This window comes from Pagrus major, chromosome 23 (genome assembly GCF_040436345.1).
Source record: "Pagrus major chromosome 23, Pma_NU_1.0".
NCBI lineage: Eukaryota > Metazoa > Chordata > Actinopteri > Spariformes > Sparidae > Pagrus > Pagrus major.
In genome coordinates, this window is record NC_133237.1 from 18615709 (window position 1) to 18640748 (window position 25040).

Genomic DNA, 25040 nt, shown 5'->3' on the forward strand with positions numbered 1-25040 from the left:
CCAAAATCTGCAGGTTTGAAAGAATGAAGGTATCATACCCAGAGGAGACATGCCACACCTGTTGGTGTTCATTGTGCTAAAAAAAAATATTCCTGCCAAAATTTGATTACAAACATTTTCTTATTTCTGAACATTAATCTTATCAGAATCCTATGTCACTGACTTTGTCTGCAATCCGCAGGGATGCTTCATGATTGACTAGTGCCCTGCCCCCTTTCTGTGAGATCACCCCCATAAAGTCATGTGATTTCATGCACATGACATCCAAGCTTAGTTTATAAGTTCTTAACTTAACTTCTAACATTTTGTCAGAACAGAAAAGAATAACACTTGCGTTTAGGTCTCCCAAATTACCCAAATATAAATGGTTCAATAAATAAATAAATAGATTAATATGCCATTAAATGTACCAAAAACAAAACATACATTTAGGAGACACTTTTTGTCCAAAGCAACTTACAGTAAGTCATACACTGATGGCAGTGACTGCCATGCAAAGTGCCACCCAGCGTATTAGGAGCAGTTTGTGGTTCAGCCTGTTGCCCTAGGACACTTTGACATGCAGACCATAGGAATCGAACCAGCGACCTTCTGATAACAAGACACTGGCTCTACCCCTGAGCCACAGCCAGCCAAAACTGATAACAAAAAGGCGTTGATTAATTGAATTAATCTACCCCTTTCTCACTTTTCTTCTTTTAACTCATATTATTTCAGCAAATTCAAAAAAAATATTTACAACTAATATAAAAATAACTATCCCGTTTATTTGCCATCCAGGTCATTAAATAAATAACAATCCCAGTTTATTTAGTTTTAAATTTGACCAGATCTCTTCATTTCAATGTATGTGACTTTAAAAACAGTGTGTTGGTGTCCCTGTACCCCACATTATGTACTATCCTGATTGCTATCTTTTGACGTGTGCATAATGGATCTAAGTTGCTTTTGTAAGTGCTGCCCTAAATTTCCACACAGTAATTCAGATATGCTGATACAAGTGAAGAATGCAGAATGCGCAGTGATTTATGGTCCAGTATGTGTTTTGTTTTCCTCAGAACTGCAGCTCTCTTTGCCAGCTTTGTTTTAACATAATGGATCTGAGGTTTCCAGCAGATTTTGTGGTCTAAAATCTCGCCCAGAAATTTGTTTTCATGCACTCTTTCAACATTGACATCATTCATCAACAACAATTATCATCACAACAACATAACAACATGAATTCAGTTTTAATTTAATCATTTCTGTTGTGACCACCTCCAAAAGCTGCTGCAGATTTTCTCCTGAACAGAGAACAATTGTGTCATCTGCGATTACATTTATGCACAAAATAAACTTTTCTTTTTTTTCATGCATGTTAACTGTGTGTTTTATATTTAGTCTAACTCGGGGGTCAGCAACCTGCGGCTCCGCAGTCACATGTGGCTCTTTTGCTCCTCCACAGTAGCTCCCTGTGACTTTGACAAAAAAATACATAAAAAAGGAAAGATGATGGTTATTTTTATACACACTGCTGTGGGCCTGGAGTGATTCTTACATTCATAGATTGTGAAAAAATGCGTAGCCTACACACAGAATACTATCTGTTCTAGCAAGTTGTGATTTTATCAGTGAATCGAATGACACTGAACTGATATCGTTGTGCTTTATTCAAAATTTAAAAAACTATGTTTACTGTTTTTGAAGCTAGGCTGCTGCTGTATGTTTTACAGTATTTTGATTAAAGTAGGGTACTTTTTATGCACAAAATTGCTAATTTACAGGCTGTGTGTTGTGGCTCCAGACAGATTTTTTTGGTGAGTGAATGGGTCAAGAATGGCTCTTTTGGTAGTTAAGGCTGCTGACCCCTGATCTAACTGGACGTTTCCTTTCACAGTAACTGAAAGATAAAGAGTGTTGTGAAACTGTTTTGGTGTGATGTTCAGTCCTGGTCAGATTAAAATACCACAATCCTCTCCTTGTTTTTGGCATTTTTTGTTTTTGTCTCGAAAACAACTGCCTGTACCGTGAAATTGTTCAGAAGCAGGAGGAAAATATTAAACTGTGAATTACATCCTGACACCTCCATCTGCTGGTGACAAAATGACACAACAGTATTTCCTGCTGTTAATTTAACCTGTGACTCAGGTAGAAGGAGAATTTCACGTTTGACGGTGTCATTACAAATGCAGTGAGATCTCTGCGGGAAAAACACAAGTTTGAGTATTTTAAGCAATCAAGAGCCGAGACAGTAACAGAGTCCTGCTGTTGAATAACTTCAATAACAAATGGCTGAGAGAGCTCTCTTGGAAAGTTTCCTGAACTGCCATGTGTGTTCAGAGACAATAATAAATAATAAAAGCATATAATAAACATCAAGAAGAGCCTGAATTGTTCTGTGAGGATGAAGACAGTGTGTCATGTCTGTGATTTTCCTCACCATGACGGTAAGGTTGTACTTGGTGTGCCATAGTTCTGGGCTCTGGGGGCTCAGCTCAGGGACAGACAGCTGGGAGGTGGAGGTGGGAGATCATCCTGTCTGGAATGTAGGTTTGGTCAGGAAGGACGAGTCGGACACGTTACACCAGAATACCGAATCTGATGTTTAACTCAGCTCAGTGGAGAATACACTGAGGTTGTTAGCAAGACTGTCACAGTGGAGAAGAGTCTCCAGAGGATCAGAGTCCAGCTGGACTATGACAGGCGGGAGGTGTCCTTCTTTGACCCTGAAGACATGACTCATATCTACACTTGTAAAGACACTCTTACTGAGAAACCCTTGCTTTATTTCAATATTGCAGAGGCTGCTGATATCAAAATCTGTGAGGCTGATATTTCTCTGTGGTGTTCAGGGCGGGCGGTGAGGCCTGAGTGATTTATTAGGATGTTTATACTGATGGGGGTTTCTTATCAGTTACAGACGACTTCCATTTTGTTCTTTAAATGTAGAGATCCAGAGAAAAAACATGATTTTTATCTCTTTCAGTAAATGAAATTACATTACAGTGGTGTTTGTGGCATAAACATGCTGCAACAACTGGGATCACGCAGATTAGACATGTCGGATATGTCATTTCAGTTTGATCTCCTTCCTTGTTCGTGCTTCTTTGTCTGAAGAGAGTTCTTCAGAAACTGTTTGATAATGTCAGACACAGTTTAGCTTTCAAATATTGACATCAATATTTTGTGGATTAGAGGTTCAACTAAAGAAAATGTCAGATAAAAACAGCAAATCCTCAAATTTGAGAGAATGTTTGAATGTTTTTCTTGATAAATGATATAAATAAAGCAATGAAAAGAATTAAATAAATATTAATCCAACAGGAGGTAAAGTTGTGTTTACTTGTGTCTTCTGAATGATTTCACTCACACTTGACCAATAAACAGTCCCATTAAACGTATTTCAAGTTGACAAGAACAAGTGTTAGTTTCAGAAAAGTAACAGAAACAGGTTATTGTTATCTAAAATAACTTTTGTTTCCAAAGAGGCACCATACTGTTATGAAATATATACACAATCTGAAGTCACTGGAGCGTCCCGTCGTTACACAGCAGCAGGTAATCCCTCACAGAGCTGGGAATGTCCAGTTCACTGACTGCTGAGTAACACTGGGCTCCGAGGCGCAGGCGTAGGGCGCATCGACAGAGATGCTGCAGAGAGCGAGGCTGACCGCTCTGCTGACGCACCAAGTCGAAGAAGGATCGGTGCTCCTGAGGCAGGGAGGGAAAAACAAAAACAAAAAACACTTGAGCACCGGACCGTGAACGTGCAGGGGAGAGGTGATTTAACACTGCCGACGGCTCACCTCGTATATCTCAGCGGGCAGAGAGTCCATCCACTCACAGGTAGGGATGGAAGTGTATGAGTTGAGCATCACCTCCAGAGTGGCAGCAGAGAGGAAACACTGCTTCAACATCTGGAGAGAGGAGAGAAAAATGACACATCTGTCCAACTTTAAAGAATATTCCATGTTTAAAGATTTTTCATTAGATTTAGATGAGATTTTTCTGCTTCAACCTTTGCTGGAACAGGTTTTGCTCCATGGTTCAGAAGTGCCCGAGCTATTGCGTCCGGTTGCTGGTCCGGGTAATCTTCAACCACCTTCAACAATAAGCAGAAAAGCAAAAAACATGACCTCCACTTGATCTTTTAGATTCTAAATCATCCTTAAAAGCCATTCCTTATGATCTACCTGTAACAGACAGTCCATTGGTGAGTATCCTGCACAGTTAACAACATCTGCCCTGGCTCCATGCTGCAGGAGGACGTCTACAATCCTGGAGCTGCAGTTTGCACATGCATTGTGGAGGGGCGTGTGCTGCTTCCTGCCTGCAGTCCTGGGGTCGGCTCCCGCGGCCAGCAGCTTCTGAATCACGCGTAAATAGCGTCCGGCCTCAGAGGGCCTCTCTGCGCCGGAGCATGCAGCGTTCAGAGGGGTCTCTCCCTCTCGGTTTGTGGCCAGCACATCCGCTCCGTGGCCGAGGAAGAGCTCCACGTGCTCCTCCAGGCCTCGCCGTGCGGCCACGTGCAGAGGGGTGAGCCTGGACTCCTTCAGCCTCACGTTGACCTCAGCACCTCCATCTAACAGCAGCTCGGCACACCTGGGACAAGAGACATAGATTCTGATCACACCATGTACCAGCATTAATATCTAATATTCTCTCTCCTGGTGAGCCATTTCTCCCTTTTATAAGAAAATTAGGATTTCATAAGACTTTTATCACTGCAGTAGGAAGAAATTACATTTAAAGATGAACATTTTGCTCTGTAAGAGAAGATTAACATAAAACTCATCTTCAGTTATCACAGAGATGAAACTGGAGTTAATAAAGAACAGATTATTGATAGTAATGTATCTCATCTTTTACTCACTGGAATGACTGGGCAGATGTGCACAGGTGGAGAGCAGCACTGCCGTCTGCAGCCAGCAGTTCAGGGTCTGCTCCGTGAGAGAGCAGCAGCTGGACGCAGACAGCGTGGCCGCCTATACAGGCATCGTGGAGGGCGGTGTTTCCTCCGGGGTCAGCGTTCACCTCCGCCCCACGAAACAGCAGCTCCTCCACACATCCTGTGTGACCTCTGCTGGCAGCCAGACGTAGAGCTGATGTTTGCTTCACCTTGGAGCTCAGCGTCCACATGCCTGACGGAGAAACAGAAAGTATTATTGTAGAGTATTATTAGTATTTATGTAGGATTGTCAGAAAGAGGTCTTGAACTCATACCCATCTCTGGAGTCCACACCATCTCCTCATGCACCGTCTCCATCAGGGCGTTGACCATCCCAGGGTCCTTCAGCACCGCATACACTCCTTTCATATCCCCACACATGAAGGTGTTGTGGATGGCCGTGTCTCTGCAGCGGACCTGAGGCGGAGGGGCCCGGACCTCCTGCAGGCGCTGCTGCTGCCTGGGAGGAGGAGGAGGAGGCCTGGGGGCCCGGGGCAGCGGGGCCCTGGTCATGGATCTCCTGTGAGCCAAGGCCCGGCGAGCATCCTCCCACTCCTGAAGCTCCTGCTCCAGCCTGAGAGAGCGCAGCGAGGTAGAAGTGAAAGGAAATGTTTCCTTCGACATGGCACCTGAAAGTGAGCCAACCAGAGGGTTCACATGCGACAAGGTGTACAAAGAAGACAGGTTTGAATGTAAACATGTGAGCCTGAAGTCCATATAGAAAACTCTTTAAAGCAACAGGGTTTTGCCTTTGAAGCATCAGGCAGCACTGTTCAGATAAATGTCAGCCAACAGCCTTTACAGTACTTTTGCTTTCACTCACCCTTTCCTGGAACTGCAGTGAGTCACAGAGGTCCAAGCTGTCGTCAAGTAAAAACTTTCATAACTCAAATCAGTCTTCCTTCCATTTCATCTCAACTATTACAAGCTGAACTCCACATTAAATGCCCTTCATTTGTGGACGCAGCCACGAGATTGTTGCTCAAACAGCTTCAGCACTAGTTATTAATAGAACAGAATGCAAGCTGACACTTGTATTACCCAAAATGGCCACCACATGGCAGTATTGGTCCAGGGTATATGTCCCCAAAACAGCCATCTCAAGCAAAGAACCAAGAAATGTCAAGATAGAAGCAACTCAAGGTAGTTTAAAGAGGACCTCACAACTTTTTCAATGCACAGACAGTAACAGTGTTCGGTTTGGAAAGGTGATCAGGGACAACCAAACCTGACGAAACCTCTGGCATCAACAGCTTCTATCTGATTTCAAAGTAATAATCAGGAAACAGCAGGGTGAAACCATCCTTGATTTCATGTATTTCCTCTCTTTCTCTTTCCTCTCTAATCATGCAAAAGAGTCTCAGAGGGAGGTAGTGAGCAGTTAGCGGGGGAGAGCCAGTTTGTGGGATGGAGGAGGGAATCTTCATGATGTAAAACTGATGGGAATTTGATGAAAAATAATGCATCACTGGTTTTTGGCCAACGGATAATCTGGTATCGGTTGAAAATATATTCACAACACGGTCTATTTGTAACATCTTCAGCTTCATTTGCCCCATTTTTAAATTCAAATTTCCATTTTTCTCAGCTTTTTGAGGACTTCTCATCCAAGTGGACTCAAAAGTTTATTTCAAACTTCTGAGTTTGGTGGCGATACTATTTTTTTCAACTTTCAAGTTAACAAACCTGACCATAGTGTAGCAAGGGGGCACTCCTTCTCAGTTTGAGACTGTCATAGCAAAAAAATAAAAGCAGCTACTACAGGCGCAACAAGCAAGAAAACAAAGGATGGATATCCACAGCCCACTGCTAAATTGTTGTCCACCGCAGACCTGGCTGGAGGCAGATAAACATGTAACATCCTTTTGCACACTCTTTGGCTTGTCTGAGGTCGATTGAATTGCCTTTGACATCTGCAATGCCCCCAGTATGATCCGAATGCTAATGGACAACAAATTTGGGGATCAAAGTTTTTAGGTGTTGCTGTTATGTTCAGATTGATCATATTTTAAAATCTCTGTTTGCAGAGACTGGAGCTGGTTCCAGAAAGAGAAAGTGCTGCTCCTTCCAACTGCAAGTCACTGTGGCGGTTGCAGATGGGGTGACCGATGATCCAGATAAGGTTGCTGCAGTGGCCCAGCGGCATGCAAACAAAATAAAATTATGTCTTGCCTTGCCACGTATTACAGGTGGTTTCTGTGTGGGTTTTATCAAATGCCTCCCCTTTAAAGAAGAGAGTCAGAACTGGACGGAAGTATGTGATGCAGCTTTCCAGGGACATTTACAGAGCTTTTATTTTGGAAGTAGATGCAAGTCATGGTGAGTTGGGAGAAGACCTATCTCAAGAGTGATTCATCCTATTGACTTTCGAACTGAAGCCTATGGAAAATAGAGGAATATGCAGAGTTATAGGTACTGCTTAAGTAGGCTACTGCAGGAAATCAGTTGTTGGGGCAAGACTGCATAGTGTATACAGACAATAATCCCCTCAGTCAGTTTTCTAGGAGCAGATGGACAACAGAAAGCCTCATAATTGGCAAATTATGACCTAGAAATCAAATATAAACCAGGCCACGCAAATGCAGATGCTTTCACTGGCAAAAATGGGAGCTGGGAACAGACCGTCGCTCTGCCTCCAACATTTATCCCCACAGAGGAGCTTAGGTGTGCAGTACAAAAGCAGCACTCAGCACTGACCTCTCAAAGCTGTGTATCCCAGGCTGTAACAGTGTCTCCTTGGGGAGCTGGAACTAACCGCAGGCGGAGGACCAAGAAGTTTCACTTCTTTTAGGACTGACAGCGACAACCAATTAAAAAAGAGCGGTAGAAAACATCACCCAGTGGGAATCGATTAGGTGTAAAAGAAGGTGTTCTTTATTGGCAGGTGGAGTCACAAGAAGTGGGGGACCAGCTTGAAACCTGTTTGTGCAACCACAAAAGCAGCAGAGGGACGTCCTCCTCAGCTTCCATGACAACCACGGCCACCAACGTGTGGAACAGGCCTTATTAGGAGGAGATGCTGCTGGCCAAGTATGAATGACACAATCAAGGAATACTGCAGGGCTTCTGAACACTCTCTGAAAATATGCTATGTGCATACAACTAAAGATATCCATGGGTCATTTAAAAGCATCAAGGTTTTATAATCAAGGTATTTATGGTGATCTTTGATAAATAATCGTCAGTAATGTGGATGAAGGCAAATAGAACAGTCTGGTTGTGTCACATCACTTTACTGTAACGCAGCCTTTAAAGGTGCAGTATGTAAGAACTGCCCACCTCTCAAATTCATTTCCAAAACAAGGAGGGAGCAGCATATAACACACAGTAACCGCTAACTGCTGCTAACTGTAGCTGCCTTAGCTAGTTAGGTCAGTGAGCCGTGCAGCTAGCAGTTCGGACCGGGAGCTCAGAGCACCGGGGGAGCGTTAGTGTATACATCGCTAGCACAGCAGCATGATCCTATATCTGCGACGACATACAGCATAGTCTCATATCACGATCATGATATAATATCCATATATTGCTCAGAACTAATTCTTAGTGCTCTAACAGCGGGAGGTTGACTTTCTGTCCTCTCCTTTTAGAGTTTGAGTATACTATTTTCTTAAAAAGAAAGTCAGTTATGGCAGGTAACCCACAGTAGCCTATTTTGTTGAACCCCCTGTGTCTCAACTTAACCATTAATTCCATGTATTCGCCATTCTTTGGCGTGAGAATAGTTTTAATTCAACATAAGAGCACATAAAAAGCAGTTAACACTTTGCAGTTTAGCGAAAAACAACGAAAACGGAAGTTGGCTAGCGCGATTAGGAGTGAGTCCTCTCGTTTTGCTTCAACACTCTTTGTAACAACACTCCGACGTCATCACGTCGTGTTTGAACGTGGCGGCGCGGCACCGAGCAGCAGCACAGCCCACCTGAAGTTTTCATGTAGCTCGCTGGCTAGTAACGCTTTCTTGTCTTGTCAAAATACTGTAAAAACAACAGTTAACATATTTTTACGTTGTAGTTGAATGGCATCCGATGTCTCAATTGATTTGGTGTACCCGTCCAAACTAACCAAACACGGCTGTCATCGCGATATCTCATGACGATGGTAAGTGACCCAGTCCCGCAAACTAAAAACAATCTGAGCTAAGTTAGCTAGCACAGGCTAACAAGCACACAGGTGACACATTTTCTTGTCAACAGGGCGACTTTATCTGCTAAATCTGGACGTTTATTGCTGCTCACGCTGTGAAGACATTTCATCAGTGTGTTTACTCTGTTACAGACCTGCAAATTAAGTGGCCTGTTCAGTATTGGCGAGGACTTTGATGATGAGGTGATGCCCAGCAGACTCCCAACACACCTGATTTCAACTGATACTTAACTGTCTGTTCAGTTTCTGTAACATAATGGTGCTCCTTCTGTCCCCCTCTCTCACACTGTGTATGTGTATGTATGTGTGTGTGTGTGTGTGTGTGTGTGTGTGTGTGTGTGTGTGTGTGTGTGTGTTTCCCAGGACCTGCTGGGGACAGACTGGGCTGGCCGCTCAGCGTCTGGACCAGCCGATGTGGCAGCTGCTGTGTCATCTTGTGCTCTGCGGGCCTCCTCTGTTGCTCACAGAGAGCCGGAGAAAAATTGCCTGGTGCAGGCCGAGGAGAGATCAGCTGCCCTGTGTAATGGGACAGCATCAAGGAGCAGCACACACACTGCTGCTGGACAAACTGTTGCTCTGCGTTTGAGACAGCTCTCCTCCTCCTCCTCCTCCTCCTCAGCTCAGCCTCGCCCTATGCTGAATCACTCTGAGCCTAATTTGGCATCGGCGCAGAGTCCTGCTGACACAGACGGGCCGCGGAGGCCTTGCGTGGCTCAGGATGATTTTGATGATTGGGATGTTGACCTGGCAGACCTCGACGAGTGTGACCGCCAGAATGGGCAGCTGCTTCAACCTCCTGCCCCACCTGCGCTCGCCATGGAGCCTGCATCCTCTGCCAAAACGCTACGACCCCCGACCTGTGGAGGGATTCAGACACGACCGGATCAGAGCGCTGCACGCCATAACCAACCTCCTCAGACTCTTTCCACTCCTTTTAGATCTCCAAATCTCCGACCTGCCCCTCCGCGGACTCCTACTGTTTTCCGTGGCCTTACTGCAACCTCCCCTGCCCCCAGCCCCATTCCCAGGACTCACAACAGGCCCCAGCAGCCACAGAGACCATGGTCAACTCCAGCATCCTCCCCTCAGGCACGTAGCCTCTTTGAAACAGTCTCCTCAGCACCCTCCCCCTCCCCCTCCGCCTCCTCCTCTCTGAGCCCTCATCCCCTTCACACACCGGTCCTCACCAACCGCCTGGTCCAGTTGGTATCTGCCTCCAATAAGCTTCCCAAGAAGAGACCCCGCTCTGAGCCTCACCGATCCAGGACGCGACGCTTCCCTGGTCCCGCTGGACTCCTGCCAGAGCAGGTCGGTCTCACCCAGCGCTGGTGCTCTTCCGTCACCTCAGATCTAATGAAATGACAGCCAAGGAAATCTAACGGTGATGTGTTTGTTTTTCCATCATGACGCCAGGTAATAATTTGATTCTTCTCTCTCAGCCGCAGGGTCAGAGCCTTGACGAAATAGTTGTTTGTGTTCCTGTGACTCCTGCTCACGGTGCTGTGGCCCGACCTCCAAGCCAGGTAATAACAACAAAGAAACAGTGATGTGCACAAAACTCAGGGAAGCTTATTTTTACTGGATAAGGATTTTGTTTATCTTCTGAAAAACAGTCTGACTTGTTATGGATCCATCTGTTGATTCTTTTCTTGATGAATCATTAAGTTGTTCTCGGGTCGTGCATCCCCGTCTCAAATTCTCTCCTCTGTAGTAGAAACCCTCCTACGTTGACCTACACTCAATGTTGCATTCAGGTCCATCTAGGGAATTCCTGCTTCGAGATTTAGATGTATTTTTTTTTATGTTTTTATCATCAATGGGACCAAGTGCCCTTGACGACACGATTGCCCCCTCCTCATCCTCTCACCCAGTGCATGCTGGGATAGGCTCTGGCTCTCTGCAACACTGAACATCGTAAGTGATACAGGAAACTGGATCGAAGAGCGTTCACAGAATTGATGTTTTTATTAAGTTATTGTGACAAGAGCAGCAACAGCTGACCAAACATATGGCACAGGCACATTTCCTTGTTCTTTTGCTTGTGGAACACGAAGAGCAGTAACTCATAATTTTCCCGTCTGCAGTTGACAGGACTACATTCTTTCACGACGTTTGTTTAGGCTTCTCAACAACAGCTCATAGAAACATCTGTGGGTTTTACAATTTGGTAATTACAACTTGCTGCGTGACATTTGTGACATGACTGACTGTGTTGATGTACAAAACCAGACATTAAAGTGTTCAAGCCTGCATTTAAAATGGATTTCAGCCACCCTGTAAGAGAGATAAAGAATTTATAGTTAAAACACAAACCTGGTATTTTCACTGCTGGTGTGCACAGTGTGATGTCATTAAAGGATGCTATTATCATTAGTACCAACAGTAAACAATGAGAATGCCATATGTATTTATTATCACAAAATTTAAGTAGAAAGAAAGAAAAAGGAATAATAATTCAAATGTCCTAAAACTAATAAACAATAAGATAAAAGGAAAGCGTATGCTCTCCGTTATTGACCATCTCAGAGCATAACTCTCCAAAAGGCCGAGTGTTTTAAATAAAGAAATACGTATAAACTGTTTCCTTCAAAGGGTTCCAGCTCTCAGAATGAGGAAGACGACTTCAGCGGCGGTGCCTGGGCAGCGATGAAGTCAGAGATGGGACTGGATGAGAGGAACCCGTCGTGCTTCCTGCACTCCTACAGCGTCGTCATGGTGCTTCGAAAGGTGATCTTCCATGACCACGACACAATTTTTCACTTACAAACGTAAATGCATCATTAAAAAAATACAGTCAAACGGTTTCCCAGTTAAAGGTCATCGAGCAATTCAGCAATTCAGTTTTTAATTCCTCTCAATTCAAGTATGTTTTAATTTAGGTCAAGCAGTGTTTTTAGTATTTATCCTCCATCATAACAGACCGAGTGTCACTGCTGGAGGTCTATTGACATAATCAGGACAAATGCAGGAGCTGTACGAGAGGTGTTTTGTAATTATAAACAGTACGATCACTCATCCATCACTCTAATGGAGTCTCTGCTGTTATTCTGCTCTCCCCGTGGGTCGTACTCTGTGGAATAACTTACCGATATTTCCGAGCATTAGTCATTGAGAGCACTTAAACATGTTTGTGCATGTAAAAACGGAGCCTGTGTCAACAGCCATGACAGAAACCGAGTCACTGGCAAGACGCTGGCTGAGCGCGTTCAGGTTGAGCCGTTTAAATGAACCTCGGCCTCCCAAAATCTCTGTTTGTATGGTAAACATATGAACACACAGCTCTCCTCACACGTGTTCACTGAACATGTTGCCTGATCCTAACAGTAACCACTGCTCACAGACGTTAATATTGTTATCAGTAAATTGTCCAAACCTGGTGCAGCCCTGATGTTTGTGTGTCGTTAGGGGTGCCGACTTTTGTTTTTATTGAATAAAGTTTTTAGATTTCTTTTCAGATGAGCAGAGGAAGGAATTTGACAGATTCTACAAATGGACCACTTAAGATAATTATCGAAATGGTTGTGAAACTGTTATTTGAATAAACTTGTCTACAGAAATGTTAAAACTTTTTGGCTAGCATAGGAACAAAAACATTTACTACAAGAACAGTTGTTTTCACCTGTTTTCTTTAAGTATTACTGAGAAATGTATCTTTTCCCAGCTTGAGTCAAACGTTTAGGGATTGTTTTTTATGATTGATGTAATTTGAAGATTATTTTCTTGAATAATCGAATGATCATTTTGTCTATAAAACATATTGAAATTGCTTGTTTTAGAAGTCCAAAATCCCCAAATATTCAGTTTACTATCATATATAATGAAGAACAGCTTCAAATCTGTATATTTCAGTAAGAAAAATTACTGAAAAGATTAATTTTTTTGCAGTAGTACTCCCCAAGACCTGTGAACACACTTTAATGTGTGAAATTGGTGGAGTTACCCTTTAAGTTTCAGACAGTCAATGACTCTATGAATTGATATCACAATAAGATGTAATAAGATGTTTACTTTGAGTCTTTTGATAATTTTATGACCTGAAAAAAATAAATAAATAAAGACCAGGAGGAAAAAAAGGCTTTCATTAACACCGTATTCTTTCCAAATTTTAGTTTCCCGACTTAAAAAATATTCTAATTACTGAAATAAGGAGAGCAAGGACTCACCCAAGGACATAAATGTGTTTGTGTCTGTCTTCATTTTGCTTTTCAAAAGACTTCGATATTGAAGATATTCGTGTTATTGTCGATACTAATAAAACCCATAAAACTGTCTGTGGGTGATAATGAAACTACTGAATGCCAACAGCACTCACCAATTACTGAATGCAAGCTAGTCTAGCTTTGCCGGTCCACACTTTGTTTGAGCGCTGTGCAGACCTGTCTGTTTTGATGAATAATTTCCTCACGCCTCCACTCATTTTCTCACTCCACTCATGTTCATGTTGTTGTCTTGAATCGACCATTACAGCTGCAGAAATGTTTACACGGTACAGTAATGTGGGTGGAAATCAATGACAGCTTTCAACAATAATATAATGTTTGTTTTCCCTCATTTCTACAGGCTGCACTGAAACAGCTGGCAAGAAACAAAGTGCCCAACATGGCCGTGCTCCTAAAGAGCATCATCCACACTCATGCTGATGCCAAAGCCGTGTTTAAAGACCCAACAGGTAGCAGATGCACTCGCACTATAATATCTCGAAGCTGGTAAAAACACTTCAAGCTCCAAATAAACGGTGTTAAGTGACGGTGAATACAGAGGTTGTGCTGAAGCTGTGAGCTGCTTCGCATTTGACATTTGCTCACTGACTCAACCCACCTGATTGAGCTCTACATGGTACAGGAGCAGAGTTCAGCCACAGTAACACGCTCGATTACACACACGGATATACTGTAAGCTTATATACAATGTACACTCACTCCGCTCCACATCTGTTCTGCAGCCGGAAGCCTCTCTCCCTCTTCCTGCTCTTGTCTTAAGTTCTCACCCTGTTGTCTGATCCAGCTCTAAGCTGAGCTGGTTGCCATGGCCCCCAGAGAGCAGCCACAGGGGGTGCACTGATTATTAACACTCAGCAGTGGATGTTTTACTCAACACCGGACTTAAGTGCTTATTAGTGATTCAATTGCCATAGATTGGCATCAGCAGTGGGAGGGTGTTAAGTGCTTTTGACACCACGAGGGACCGTTCTGTCAGTAATGTGCCTCCCACCTGCTTAAAGGTTCGCAGCTTTTTCTTCCTGCAGTCAGCCTGGTGGTGATTATAGGCTAGTGTTGAAAAAGATGAGTCCATTAATCCGTCGGCAGGATAGTTAATCAGCTACTTAATGGCTTGAGTTATTTCTCTCGTGGAAATACTAATCATTTTTTTGTTTCTTGGCTCTTGAATATATTTAAGGACCCACGTTGACATCATTCGCTAGCCCCTACCTCTAACGTTAACCATAACCCAAACCTCAACTTGCAGACAAACGGCTGCATTGTGAACGTAGTAGTTCACATACTTGCCTGTATGCTACACCTGTTACTGCAGGATACCACTAGATAACACACCAGAGAACTCAGGCCGTCACTGTTGTCCCTTCTGCTGCTGACGTGCTCACTGACCCCTGATCGAGTCATGTCCCCATGCTGGCCCTACACTGCCTCTGCTGCGCATCTTGCAGACGTGTAGTGTTGATTTCTGAGGATGTGCTGATGCTTGATACACGAGGCTGCCTCATTAACCTGTATTATTATTAAAGGCATACAGTAAGTGAAGTTGTCAATTTAAAAAGGGCAGTCAGTGTAACTTAGAGTACCGAAAAACGTCTTACAACCTTTTATTGCTGTTCTGCTAATTACTGCCATTGTTCTGTTCATAATCTTTTGGACTGAAGGGGAGATTCAGGGAACAGTACATCGGCGTCTCTTAGAAGACAGAGTGGATGAGCTGAAAGTCGGAGCTGTACTGCTGCTCAAACAAGTAAGACTCACCACTACTGTTTCTATTTCAGCTCTAACTAAATGTTCAATGGTTTCAAATCCAACTTCTCTGCTCCCTCTGTGGTCAGGTGGGTGTGTTTTCCCCCTCCCATCGAAACCATTACCTGAATGTGACGCCTAACAACCTGTTGAGGATCTACGCCCCTGATGGAGTCAGTCTGACCTCCACTCAGCTCCCCCCGCTCATCCTGGTGAGCACCACGACTGTCAGCTGAAAAACAAGAATAGCACGTTCCAACAGATATTAAAACTGTCAACCTGTCAGCCGTCCCCACAAGACATCTTTATTTCATTCCCCATCCAGGAGCCGATGTTGCCGTCACCCGCTCGGTCTTCCAGCGTCCTCCGGGAGCCCGTGTCTCGGATGCATCTGGTGTTCGACGAGGAGGATGACGAGGGACAGGAGGGGGAAAAATGCACAGAGGGAGGCGAAGACCCCCAAACCTCCAGAGACACTAAAGCAGGCTCAAGCAGAGGCCCACAGGAGCCTGCAGGGAACCCAGCACCACAGAACTCAGGCTGGGATGCAGGTGGGGTAATAACATGGTGATGAGAGAGAGAGAGAGATTAATTCTAGTCACATCTTGGGTTTGCCGAGTGTCACACTCCAGGAAAATTAAGTTTTGCTGAATAAAACAGCAACACCGCCTGGCAACATTCTGAGACATTAACATTTGACTCGCTGACCCCAAACCCAATCTGACTGGAGCAAAACAAAGAGGCTCCTGATTGCATTGTCTTGCACCAGAGCTGCAGCCAGACCGTTTTTTCATTTTGATTAAGTTGTTTTTTTTTAAATTATTCAGTCACTTAAACGTCAAAAAATAGATGCATGATGATTCACAATACAAGGCAGCGGAGCCTGAATTTTTTGTATTTTAAATTACACGCTTCGTCAGTCAGCAGCCAACTCACACATATTCATATTTACATTGATATGAAACCTAAAGACGAGTAAAGTTAAGTGTTTTTAGCGACAGTAGTGAAATCCAGATAAAAATCCAGTCAGATATTACAAGTGAAGTTTAATTGATACAGAACCTTTTGCAGAATAATGTCATAAAGTGCTGAACAAGTCAAATTAATGGAAACATCAGACCAAAAAAAAAAAAAAAAATAGCAAAATGATTTTTGGGTTTTCAAACTTAGGTTTTCATCAGATTTTTATTCAAGGTCAGTTATGGCTAGTTATTAAAAGTGCTGTAGTGAAAGAACAAAACAACAATAAGCTATGTAGCTTTGTATTTCAACACAGAAAATAAGCCAAAAAATCTAAACTTTCCCATTTTTAACAACCTTTGTGGTCATTGGAGTATAGATTTCTGAGTTTATGAGGTGCACTTGAATGCACCGTGATGTCCCGGACTCAGTATCTGACTCAGACATAATCTGACAGCTACTTTAACGCTTGTTGTAGAAATTGTGTCCTAGAGAAAACGAGGCACATCATGCATCTGAGATTTAGGAGCCGACAGCAAAATCTTGAGGTGTAACGTTAACGGTTGAACTCGAGAGCAACAACACACGACACTCTCCCGCTCTCCAGCAGTAAACGTCACCGTGACAACGATGTCGACAGCAGTGAAATAAGTCGCATTAAAACCACTTTCAGTGTTGCAGTGAACGACGTCACCAACGATTTATTAATTCAAAGTTGAAAACGTTTTATAATGTATTGTAGCCTTCATAACACGAGCTATGGGCTCAGTCTGGACTTTGAGAAGTCCTGACCTTAGTGTATCGTTAAGAGGATGAACCCTAACACCTTTGAGGATCCTCCAATCCTCTTCCATTAACAGATCAGAAATTTAAAAAATAAGGTTTGTTCCTCAGACCACGAGGAGCTCAAATTCACTTGTTGATCACATCAATCATCAATCAATGAAACGTTATCTGTACAGCACCTTTCAAACAAATCAAGTGCTTTGCAAGTGATTCAAAAAAAAGGGTAGTTAAAATAATAAGATAATGAATGAAGGATAATACAAGCAATACAAAAAAAAGCTGTAAATAAGATTCTGAAATGCCACACATGAAAATCGATGACGATAAAAAAGAGTGCGTGTGTGTGTGTGTGTGTGTGTTTGGGTAAATGAGAGGCATAATTGTAATGCACTGTTTGATTGCAGTCCATTGACTAAACCGCAGTGTGGTCTTTCCCCTGGCCACATTTTACATTTCTAACAGCAGAAATGGATCACTTTGTTTTTCATCCGTCCGACAATTTTGCTTTTGGTGGTTAATGACCGTTACAGCCCTTTATATGATCTTGTGTTTTGTGAGCAGCATCAAGAGACTGCAGCAAACATTTCGTAGTACAACCTTGTGTTGTAGAACGATTAATAAATGAACCTTGTATCTTTAAAGCTATCAAATAAAGGAAACGAACGCCACAAAAGCACTAATCCTAGGTACGTACTACCACTACCATGCCAGTTGAATCTGATGCGAGTTCCACATTGTTTCATGTTTCTCTGTCTCTTGTGCAGACGACGACCTGGATGAGCTCCTGGGAGAGTTACCTGAGGACACCTACAGCCTTTGACGAAACGTTATGTCAGCAAACCTTCCGCACGGACTGACTCGAGTTATTTCACGACTGACTAACAGTGAAGATGTTCTCCTTTGTTTTCCTGACATCACGTCTGCGACTACTAAAGAACTGAAAATGTGTGCATGTTGTACTTTTTTTGTGCTCTATCTGGTTCATTAAAACCACATTGAAGTGAATTTGTTGCTGCTGTGTCATTTCTATGCATCACTGATGATTGATGTGTCACTCGAAGCCAACACATGCTCATTAATTAATTACAAAGCTTTGAAAATCAGCTCGTTTTTGTCTGAGAGTGTGCGCTAACAATGAGATCCCCTCACTTTGCTCATATTCTTATCCTTTTGTTGCACTTGCTTCAGTGACCTTGAAATGGAGGACTAATCTCCACCACATTGATTTGCCTAATTATGCAAACTGAAAGCGAGGTGAGGCTTCTTTGTCTGTTTCATATTTATCTTCCTTCCTGTCCTTGCCCTCGACTTTCGGCGGTGTCTTTCTGCGAGCCTCAGAGTGGAGTGGATAATCTGTGACCCTGGGCTTGTTTACCATGCACTAAGAGGTGTATCTGAGAGTTTTCGGGGGCAGGGATTGCAGAGAAGTAGTTTTCAGAGTCCCATGTGGTTTCCCCCTGACCAAAAAAAAAGTGTTTACTCAGCCCCGTTTGCAGAGAGCATCAGGGTGGAGTCGCACTGTGACTAACAGGCTCTTATGGAGGCTTTCCCAACAGATCCAGACTCCTCTGCCTCACTGTAACAGATTCAGGTTAATCCTCTGCCTCTTTGTCATCTTCTGTATAAATGCAGCTGCTTCAATCATCTGGTTTATCTTTGGAAGAGTGAGAATGCTGATGATCATCTCAAATGCTGTTGATCGGCTGAACTACGGTTTGCAATACAGCCCGAGTATTTGGACTGTGACACATTCTCTCTTGTTTTGGTGCTGTACTGCTGCACATTTGATCTGAAATTATGCTGACAATGACCACGAGGCTAAAGTGATGACATTCAGCTCACATTTGATGGTGTTAACATCCATTTCGACTAAATGGTGTTGGCATCGTAGCCTTGATATTGTCCTTCTGCTTCAAAACCTGGGGAAAGTTCAAGTCCATCATCGATAACACTGGACACTCATCCTTACAGTTACAGTTTGGGGTTTCCTTGTCCAGATTTTGAGTCTCCTAATGTTATTTTTGGTGCTCAAACCACTGGGAACAGACATTTAAACAATTCAGCAGCAGCAGCATATCTTTCCAAAAACAAAACAAAGTGTCCTGGTTTCTGTGGATAATCCACGCCCCTCACTGTGAAGAGTTTTCAGTACTCCATACTGCAGATGAATGAAAACTTAACAGGGAATTATCCAGAGGAACTGGGACAATGCATCTGGAAAGATATGTTGCTGTGGAGTTTTTTCAATGTTTTAAGAAGCTCAAACCTACACTGTGGTGGCTGAAATCTCAATTCTGCATACTATAGGTTTTGGATAGACCAACCTTGATGTGTGTGCTCACTTGGGTTGACCTGAGGCGACATTGTTCACCCAGTATTGATGTGAATTTCCTCAAATGTAAACTGAAAGTCAGTACTGCTATCTCAGCCATTGATTCATTTCAAATGTAGGACTAAAAACAACGAGTAAGTCACCAAATCAGGTGTTCCGGTGAAATTGCCTGTCCTCCCAACCTCTTTGAGTGTGGGTAGCTCAATGAGGCCTGCTTTAACAAAAAAGCAATACAGCAGCTCTTCAGCCAAACGCTGAAATGGAGTTAACTTTTTGGAGAAACACAACCTGCCATGCTGTGGTGGCCAATCAAATGAGCCAGTAATCAGACCGGCTGGTCAACAGTATTGTCATTCAAGCTGTTTACACATAATGTAATTAATGACAGCATAAATATAGCTTAATCATATTATACTTAGCCTATAATGAAGGTTTTCATGTTTTCTTCTAAGCACCGTGCAGTGGATTGATTATGTGTTTAAGGGCTGCCAGTCAGCGTTAAATCTATCCGTGTTAAATTTGAAGTTTGAGAAGTCAACCCTCCACATGGATGCATGAACCAGCTCTGTTTCCACTCAGAGAAAATGTCCTTTTCAGCCAATCCCAACAGTCCAAATGCAAAACAGAAAATACCCTTTTCTCACTTCAGTTCATGTCAAGTCAAAGCCACAAGCAACACAAAACAGAAATTCAGTCTGTTCAGTTCAGTTTCTCAATTCCACCCGGAGTAAACCCTAGTCCCCAAACAAAATATCTCTGACGTGACACGATCGGTGTCATATAGGCCAAACAAAAGACACATGCACAAACATTTAAATATAAAATATATATCATGTTGCTTGGTGGCTCAAACAACATCATGCTGCCCGGAGACTGCACCAGCAGGGGAGGAGAAATACTCCGCAAACTTGTTGAGGATAGATGAAAGAGTTGTTACTTCCAAGCCTCGGGCCGTAAACTGAACGCTTTCCAGGCCTCTGATTTTATCTGAATGCAGCCTTAAGGACGGCACTGACCCAAAAAAGGGGTCCTAAAATAAATCTTGCGGGTTGCCAGATCAGTGGTTTCTGACTTGTGACCCCTTAAATTGAAGCTACGTCTGCTCGACGCTTCTTATCACAAGTTATTTAGAGACCGAGAGGTGAAAGTATCCCAGAATCCAAGATCGGATGATCTATACTGTGAAAGCGTTTCACAGTTCTGAGTTTCTAATAACACAATTCCTCAAATAAAAATAAATAACAGGACATTTTTTTTCTGCTGCCCTATTCTGTGAAACATCTGCCTAACACTTCAGAGCGGTGTTGGGAGCAGCTGCTGCTGCACTAGAAAATTAAAGGAAAGAAAAAGATTTATGATGATTTTTTTTTTTACTCTGCTATTTTCATGAAAAATGCTGATACTGCCTCTTAAAATCCTCCCAAAATCCCTCTTTAATTCAAATGCTCACAACTCTTAACCACACTCAGGCCATTACCTGTGACGAGGGGTTACAACTAAGCATTTTTTTTATGTAGCCATAAAAGTTTGGAACCACTGCTGCAGTATATCAGTACATGTACATAGTATATGCTGGTCTGAATACCAGCAGGGGGTGGCATTTAACGCCCTAGTTGGCAGTTCAAGTCCTCGTGGACATCATTAGTCAAGTTCATGAGCTTATGAGAGCATACAGGCCTGATGATTAAACTCTTAATTGGAGGGAAACTTAATTTGACCAGAACAAGGCTCTTTGAAACTGTCTATGTGTGTTTTAAGGGGGGTTCCTCCCTCCCTTATCTGTACATCTACCAATTAAGACCACAGAGTCGGGCTCGGTTCCAGCAGGTCTGCAGCGATCGCTCTCGCTCTGGGATAATTTGCCCTCCAGCGCCAATCGCCTCTCGCCAGAGGTGACAATCAGCTGTGCCCAGTATCAGCAACTCTGGTACTTACACGTCCTAATTATCTCCTGGTAACAGCTTATTATTTTTCATAATCCATTAAGATGGTCTGAAAGTGTAATTACCCCTGCAGTCTAGTCATGCATATGGTAAGAGAGGTGCCTACTGATCTGAAAAGATTTGGTTTATTGGGTTTAGAGTCCCGAGAGGAAAGAGAGTGTTCTCATCTCTGATGTAAAGTACTGTTAATTCTCTGAGATTTGAAAAAAAGGGGCTGGAAGTATCCAAAAGCTTTTTTGTTTTTAAAAAGTTTTCAATTGAAGTTGTTGATGACCCACAAAGGAGGGAAAAGTGGCAATCGAAGTTCATGTTGAGAGATTTGAACATGCTTTTATTTTGGTGGAGAAGAAGCTGAGAAGGAAAGCAGAGTGGCCAGTCATGAAAGTAGCCAAGATATTTAAACTAATAACAATTGGACCAGTAACAGGTGTAATGTAATATAACTGCATTAAATGATCATATCACATGACTCGTCTACATTGGCTAAAACATTCAGGTTCAAAGGTCATTCTTGACTTTAGAAGCAGCAGTTGACCGCAGTTTGAGACAGTTTACTGAATTCATGTTTATAAAAATGAAATTTCACACCGGTGCACGTGAAATTTAGCAGTTAATTTCCTGAATGATCGAGACTGACGCTTGAAACCACAGCGTCTCAACTGAACAAATTAGTCCAAGAAAGCTGCTAAATGGACTCGGAGTGAGTTTGTTTTGTCTACTAGTCTTTCCAGAGTCAAGACTAAACTTTAAACTTCAAAATTAGAAGAAAAATGATATAAAATATGTTGTTTTATTGTTGTACCTCTGCACTGTATAGTTTCCTTTATGCATTCTCAACGTGTCACATAATACAGTGCATATATTTACATGCCGTCTACTGAGGGGCGACACATGAAAGAAAAAACCCTGCAGTGTTTGTGTGTGTTCGTGCAGAAGCACAGCCGACGCAGATGCTCCCTCGCAGGGCAGAGGGGGTCGCTGAACTGTTTGATGAGTATGAAAATTATGTGAATGATTTGCTGCGGCCTTCAGAATCACTCCCAGCTGACCACCAGTGGGAGATTTCAGAGCAACATGTTCGAGCCGATCATCAAAAACACCGAAATGAGAAAATATGTCATGCAGGAGTGGTGCTCATACCTGCAGTAGAGTTCAGCTTGATGCCAAGATTGCATGTCTGGTGGCCTGTGGTCGGTATAGGACACTTTTTTCCCTTTTTTTTTTCTGTAATCTGCGTTTATACACATGCTTTGACACCTTTTAGCTGTGTGAAAGATTATCTGCTGTCAATGTTAATCCAAGTCAAGGAGGCAAATGTATGCCCCTACTCATATTTCAGAATGTTGCACTAAGCGTTTTAGCATTAATACCTTTCAAATTAAAAGGAGAAGAAGAATGTGGGAAGGCCTTTTAATAATCCTGAGGATAGGATATTGGCTGGATGGATAAAGGGAGATAAGATTGCTCGAGCATAAAGCCTTATTTTCAACTCTGGAGACCGTTTAATCCCTGTAAAACTACGCTCATTACCTCGGTGGAAAAAGGGGAGATTTGCTTAATTAAGTTGTTAAGAAACCAGCAAACCCTGCAGCTGTCTGAGACCACAGCCAATTTCATTTGGGAGAACGACCGTGTGATCGACTGACAGTGTGTGTCGGTGTGGGCCCGTGTGTGTAAACGAGTGTGTGTTTGACATGAAAACATAAATGAGATACTCTTCTGTTATTGTTGTTGGGGATTCTGTGGGGAAGTCAGACACACATCAACACATAGAGAATACCCTGCTTTAATGAAAGCCATCAGTGTTTCTGCTGCAGAGTTTATTTGACTGCACATTTGTATGTCAAACCATATTTTCTTTTCTTGACGTGTATAAGCATTTTTCACTTTTACACTACTCAGAATTAGTAAAGGATATTGGGATGTTTTAGTGTTTCACTTGGTTGTTTATTCTGCGACATATCTGAATTTTTATATTGTGTTTTGTGAATATTTTTGACTTTTATTGCACATTCATGTACATGCACCCATATCCCAATATCCCTAACTAATTTGTGCATTGTAATTATTTTTGTTGCAAAAATCTTAATAAAAATATTGTTCAAAAATGTCTTTGCCTGTCATTCATCATCACCATGATTCAGTTTTTTGGCGAGGTTAATTTATCTTTCTTAATCTTATCTGTGCTTTTATTTTTTTAAAATTTTTTTTCTACTTTTGCCAGAATCAAGCAAACGTCTTTTGGTCGCCATTTTGTTATTGATTTATCAGGTCGGTGATGGAATACCGGTCTCTAATGCTGGATAAAAGTCATAAAGGACTGTCTGTGCTTAGTTCAGCGCCTGTTTAAGAATATCACCAATATAACAATCAACAAAATTGGCTGGTGGATTAATTTCTTCAGAAGAAGATGAGATGAGGATTAAAACAAGGAGCTCAGCAGCTCCCACCTGCCGCAGAACAGAACTGTGAGGTCCAAGGGCAACAGGTGAGCTAACAGCTAAGCTAATATACAAAAAGTTAGCTAAACTAGCTAAACTAAACTACTAATTGTTGTGCTACTAAGGTAGCTATTAGAAAATTAGCATGTAGTTAGCTATCATGTAGGATGAAACATGAAGGTTAGCTTATATTTACTAAAGCATAGTGGAAGACAATAATTATTAGCTACTGACACAACTGTGACATCGAGTGGCGTGAAAAAGTACACTATGTATCCCTTACTTAAGTAATAGTAACAATACCACACTTAACTGTGAAAATAGTCTACTACAAGTAAAAGACCTGCATTCAAAACCTTGTGTACGTAGAAGCACTAATACCAGGTCCCCAACAGCTTTCTGTATACATTATATATGATGTTTCTGGATTGATATTACCCCTGCATAAATGTGTATGCTGCATTTTACTGGTGTAGTTGGTTGTTTAAGGTTGTGCTTATTTTTACTACTTCATACTGTTAAGTTGTTTTAAATGTTTAATCCACAGCATAATTTTCTGTAAGATCATCGAAGCATCAAAGCTTTTTGAATAGTAAGATTGTAGTACAGCACTTACTAAATGCACTTAGTTACATGGTTGCTTGGTTATTTATTCATTTCCCATGTCAGTATTATTTACCACTTACCACTACCACTATTATTACCACTTTACATAATGAATGTCAGTCCATGTGACTTCATTAAACTGCCCTCCTCAAACTTAGATAATGTAAGTTTTTATTTTAGAAGCTGTGAAGAAATATTTTTATGACTTGATGCTTTATTTTGGCTGCCCATCATGTTTTACTTACTTAATCAGTAGTATTGACTCATTGTCTCATGACTTTTATAAAATTTGATTCCTAGCATAGTGAAAAAAAGAGAAAAAAAATGAACTTGAATTTTAAAAACCGACTGTCAGACTGTTGTTTTGACTGAATCCCTAAACTTTGGCTGCTCAATTGCAGGTTTCTATTGTGAGACTGCCTGCTTGTTGCTGTGTTTACTTATATCAGGCTGTAATTAGCAAACTGGCATAAGCTGTAACAGAAGATGGGAGTTATACTGTCAAATACTTTTGCCGATTATGAAAATGATCCACATGATCTCTTTGAACATAATCATTATTGATCTTGATATGATACAGCAAACATGTCATGCTGTCAGTATCACACCATGACCTTGACCCCAACCTTCTCTTTCTTCCAGCCCGATTGGCTGATTATTAGAGCCCGATACTTTCGGGAGTAAAAATCTGTCGATATCAATATATCGGCTGATATACAAACATATTTTGCAGTGACCCCTAACATGTTGTTTTCAAACAGTTGTGACAATGATATGTAACGGATTAAAATTTAACAAACTCTATCGTCCAAAATCTCAACAGTGCACCGAAACAGTAAATTTCACTGGGAATTTAATAATTAAAAATGAACCCAAACATCTTCTTCTGCATTATTATGCCAAACAAAAAGTTTTCATGTCGGACAACATATATGCCGA

General features: G+C 42.2%; 2 protein-coding genes across 3 annotated transcripts; one reads left to right on the forward strand and one right to left on the reverse strand.

The window, feature by feature from the left end:
* Positions 1–3304: 3304 nt before the first annotated feature.
* Positions 3305–5551, reverse strand: asb16 (ankyrin repeat and SOCS box containing 16). The gene is made up of 6 exons (XM_073495105.1): positions 5203–5551; positions 4853–5120; positions 4173–4581; positions 3998–4081; positions 3786–3896; positions 3305–3690 (listed from the first exon to the last, which is right to left on the reverse strand). The coding sequence occupies exons 1-6, from the start codon at positions 5549–5551 to the stop codon at positions 3505–3507; spliced, it is 1407 nt and encodes a 468-aa protein (XP_073351206.1). The 3' UTR covers positions 3305–3504.
* A 3254-nt stretch (positions 5552–8805) lies between these two features.
* hrob (homologous recombination factor with OB-fold) lies at positions 8806–17784 on the forward strand. 2 transcript variants are annotated; one of them, XM_073493638.1, is made up of 11 exons: positions 8806–9025; positions 9203–9253; positions 9434–10378; positions 10510–10593; positions 11663–11797; positions 13631–13739; positions 14949–15034; positions 15123–15245; positions 15359–15584; positions 17422–17465; positions 17544–17624. In XM_073493638.1, exons 1-10 carry the CDS (start codon positions 9017–9019, stop codon positions 17430–17432), a joined length of 1779 nt encoding a protein of 592 aa, XP_073349739.1. In that variant the 5' UTR covers positions 8806–9016; the 3' UTR covers positions 17433–17465; positions 17544–17624. The 2 variants fall into 2 exon arrangements, with proteins under 2 accessions (XP_073349739.1, XP_073349738.1); XM_073493637.1 differs by lacking the exon at positions 17422–17465 and having other exon boundaries at positions 17544–17784.
* Positions 17785–25040: the final 7256 nt, after the last annotated feature.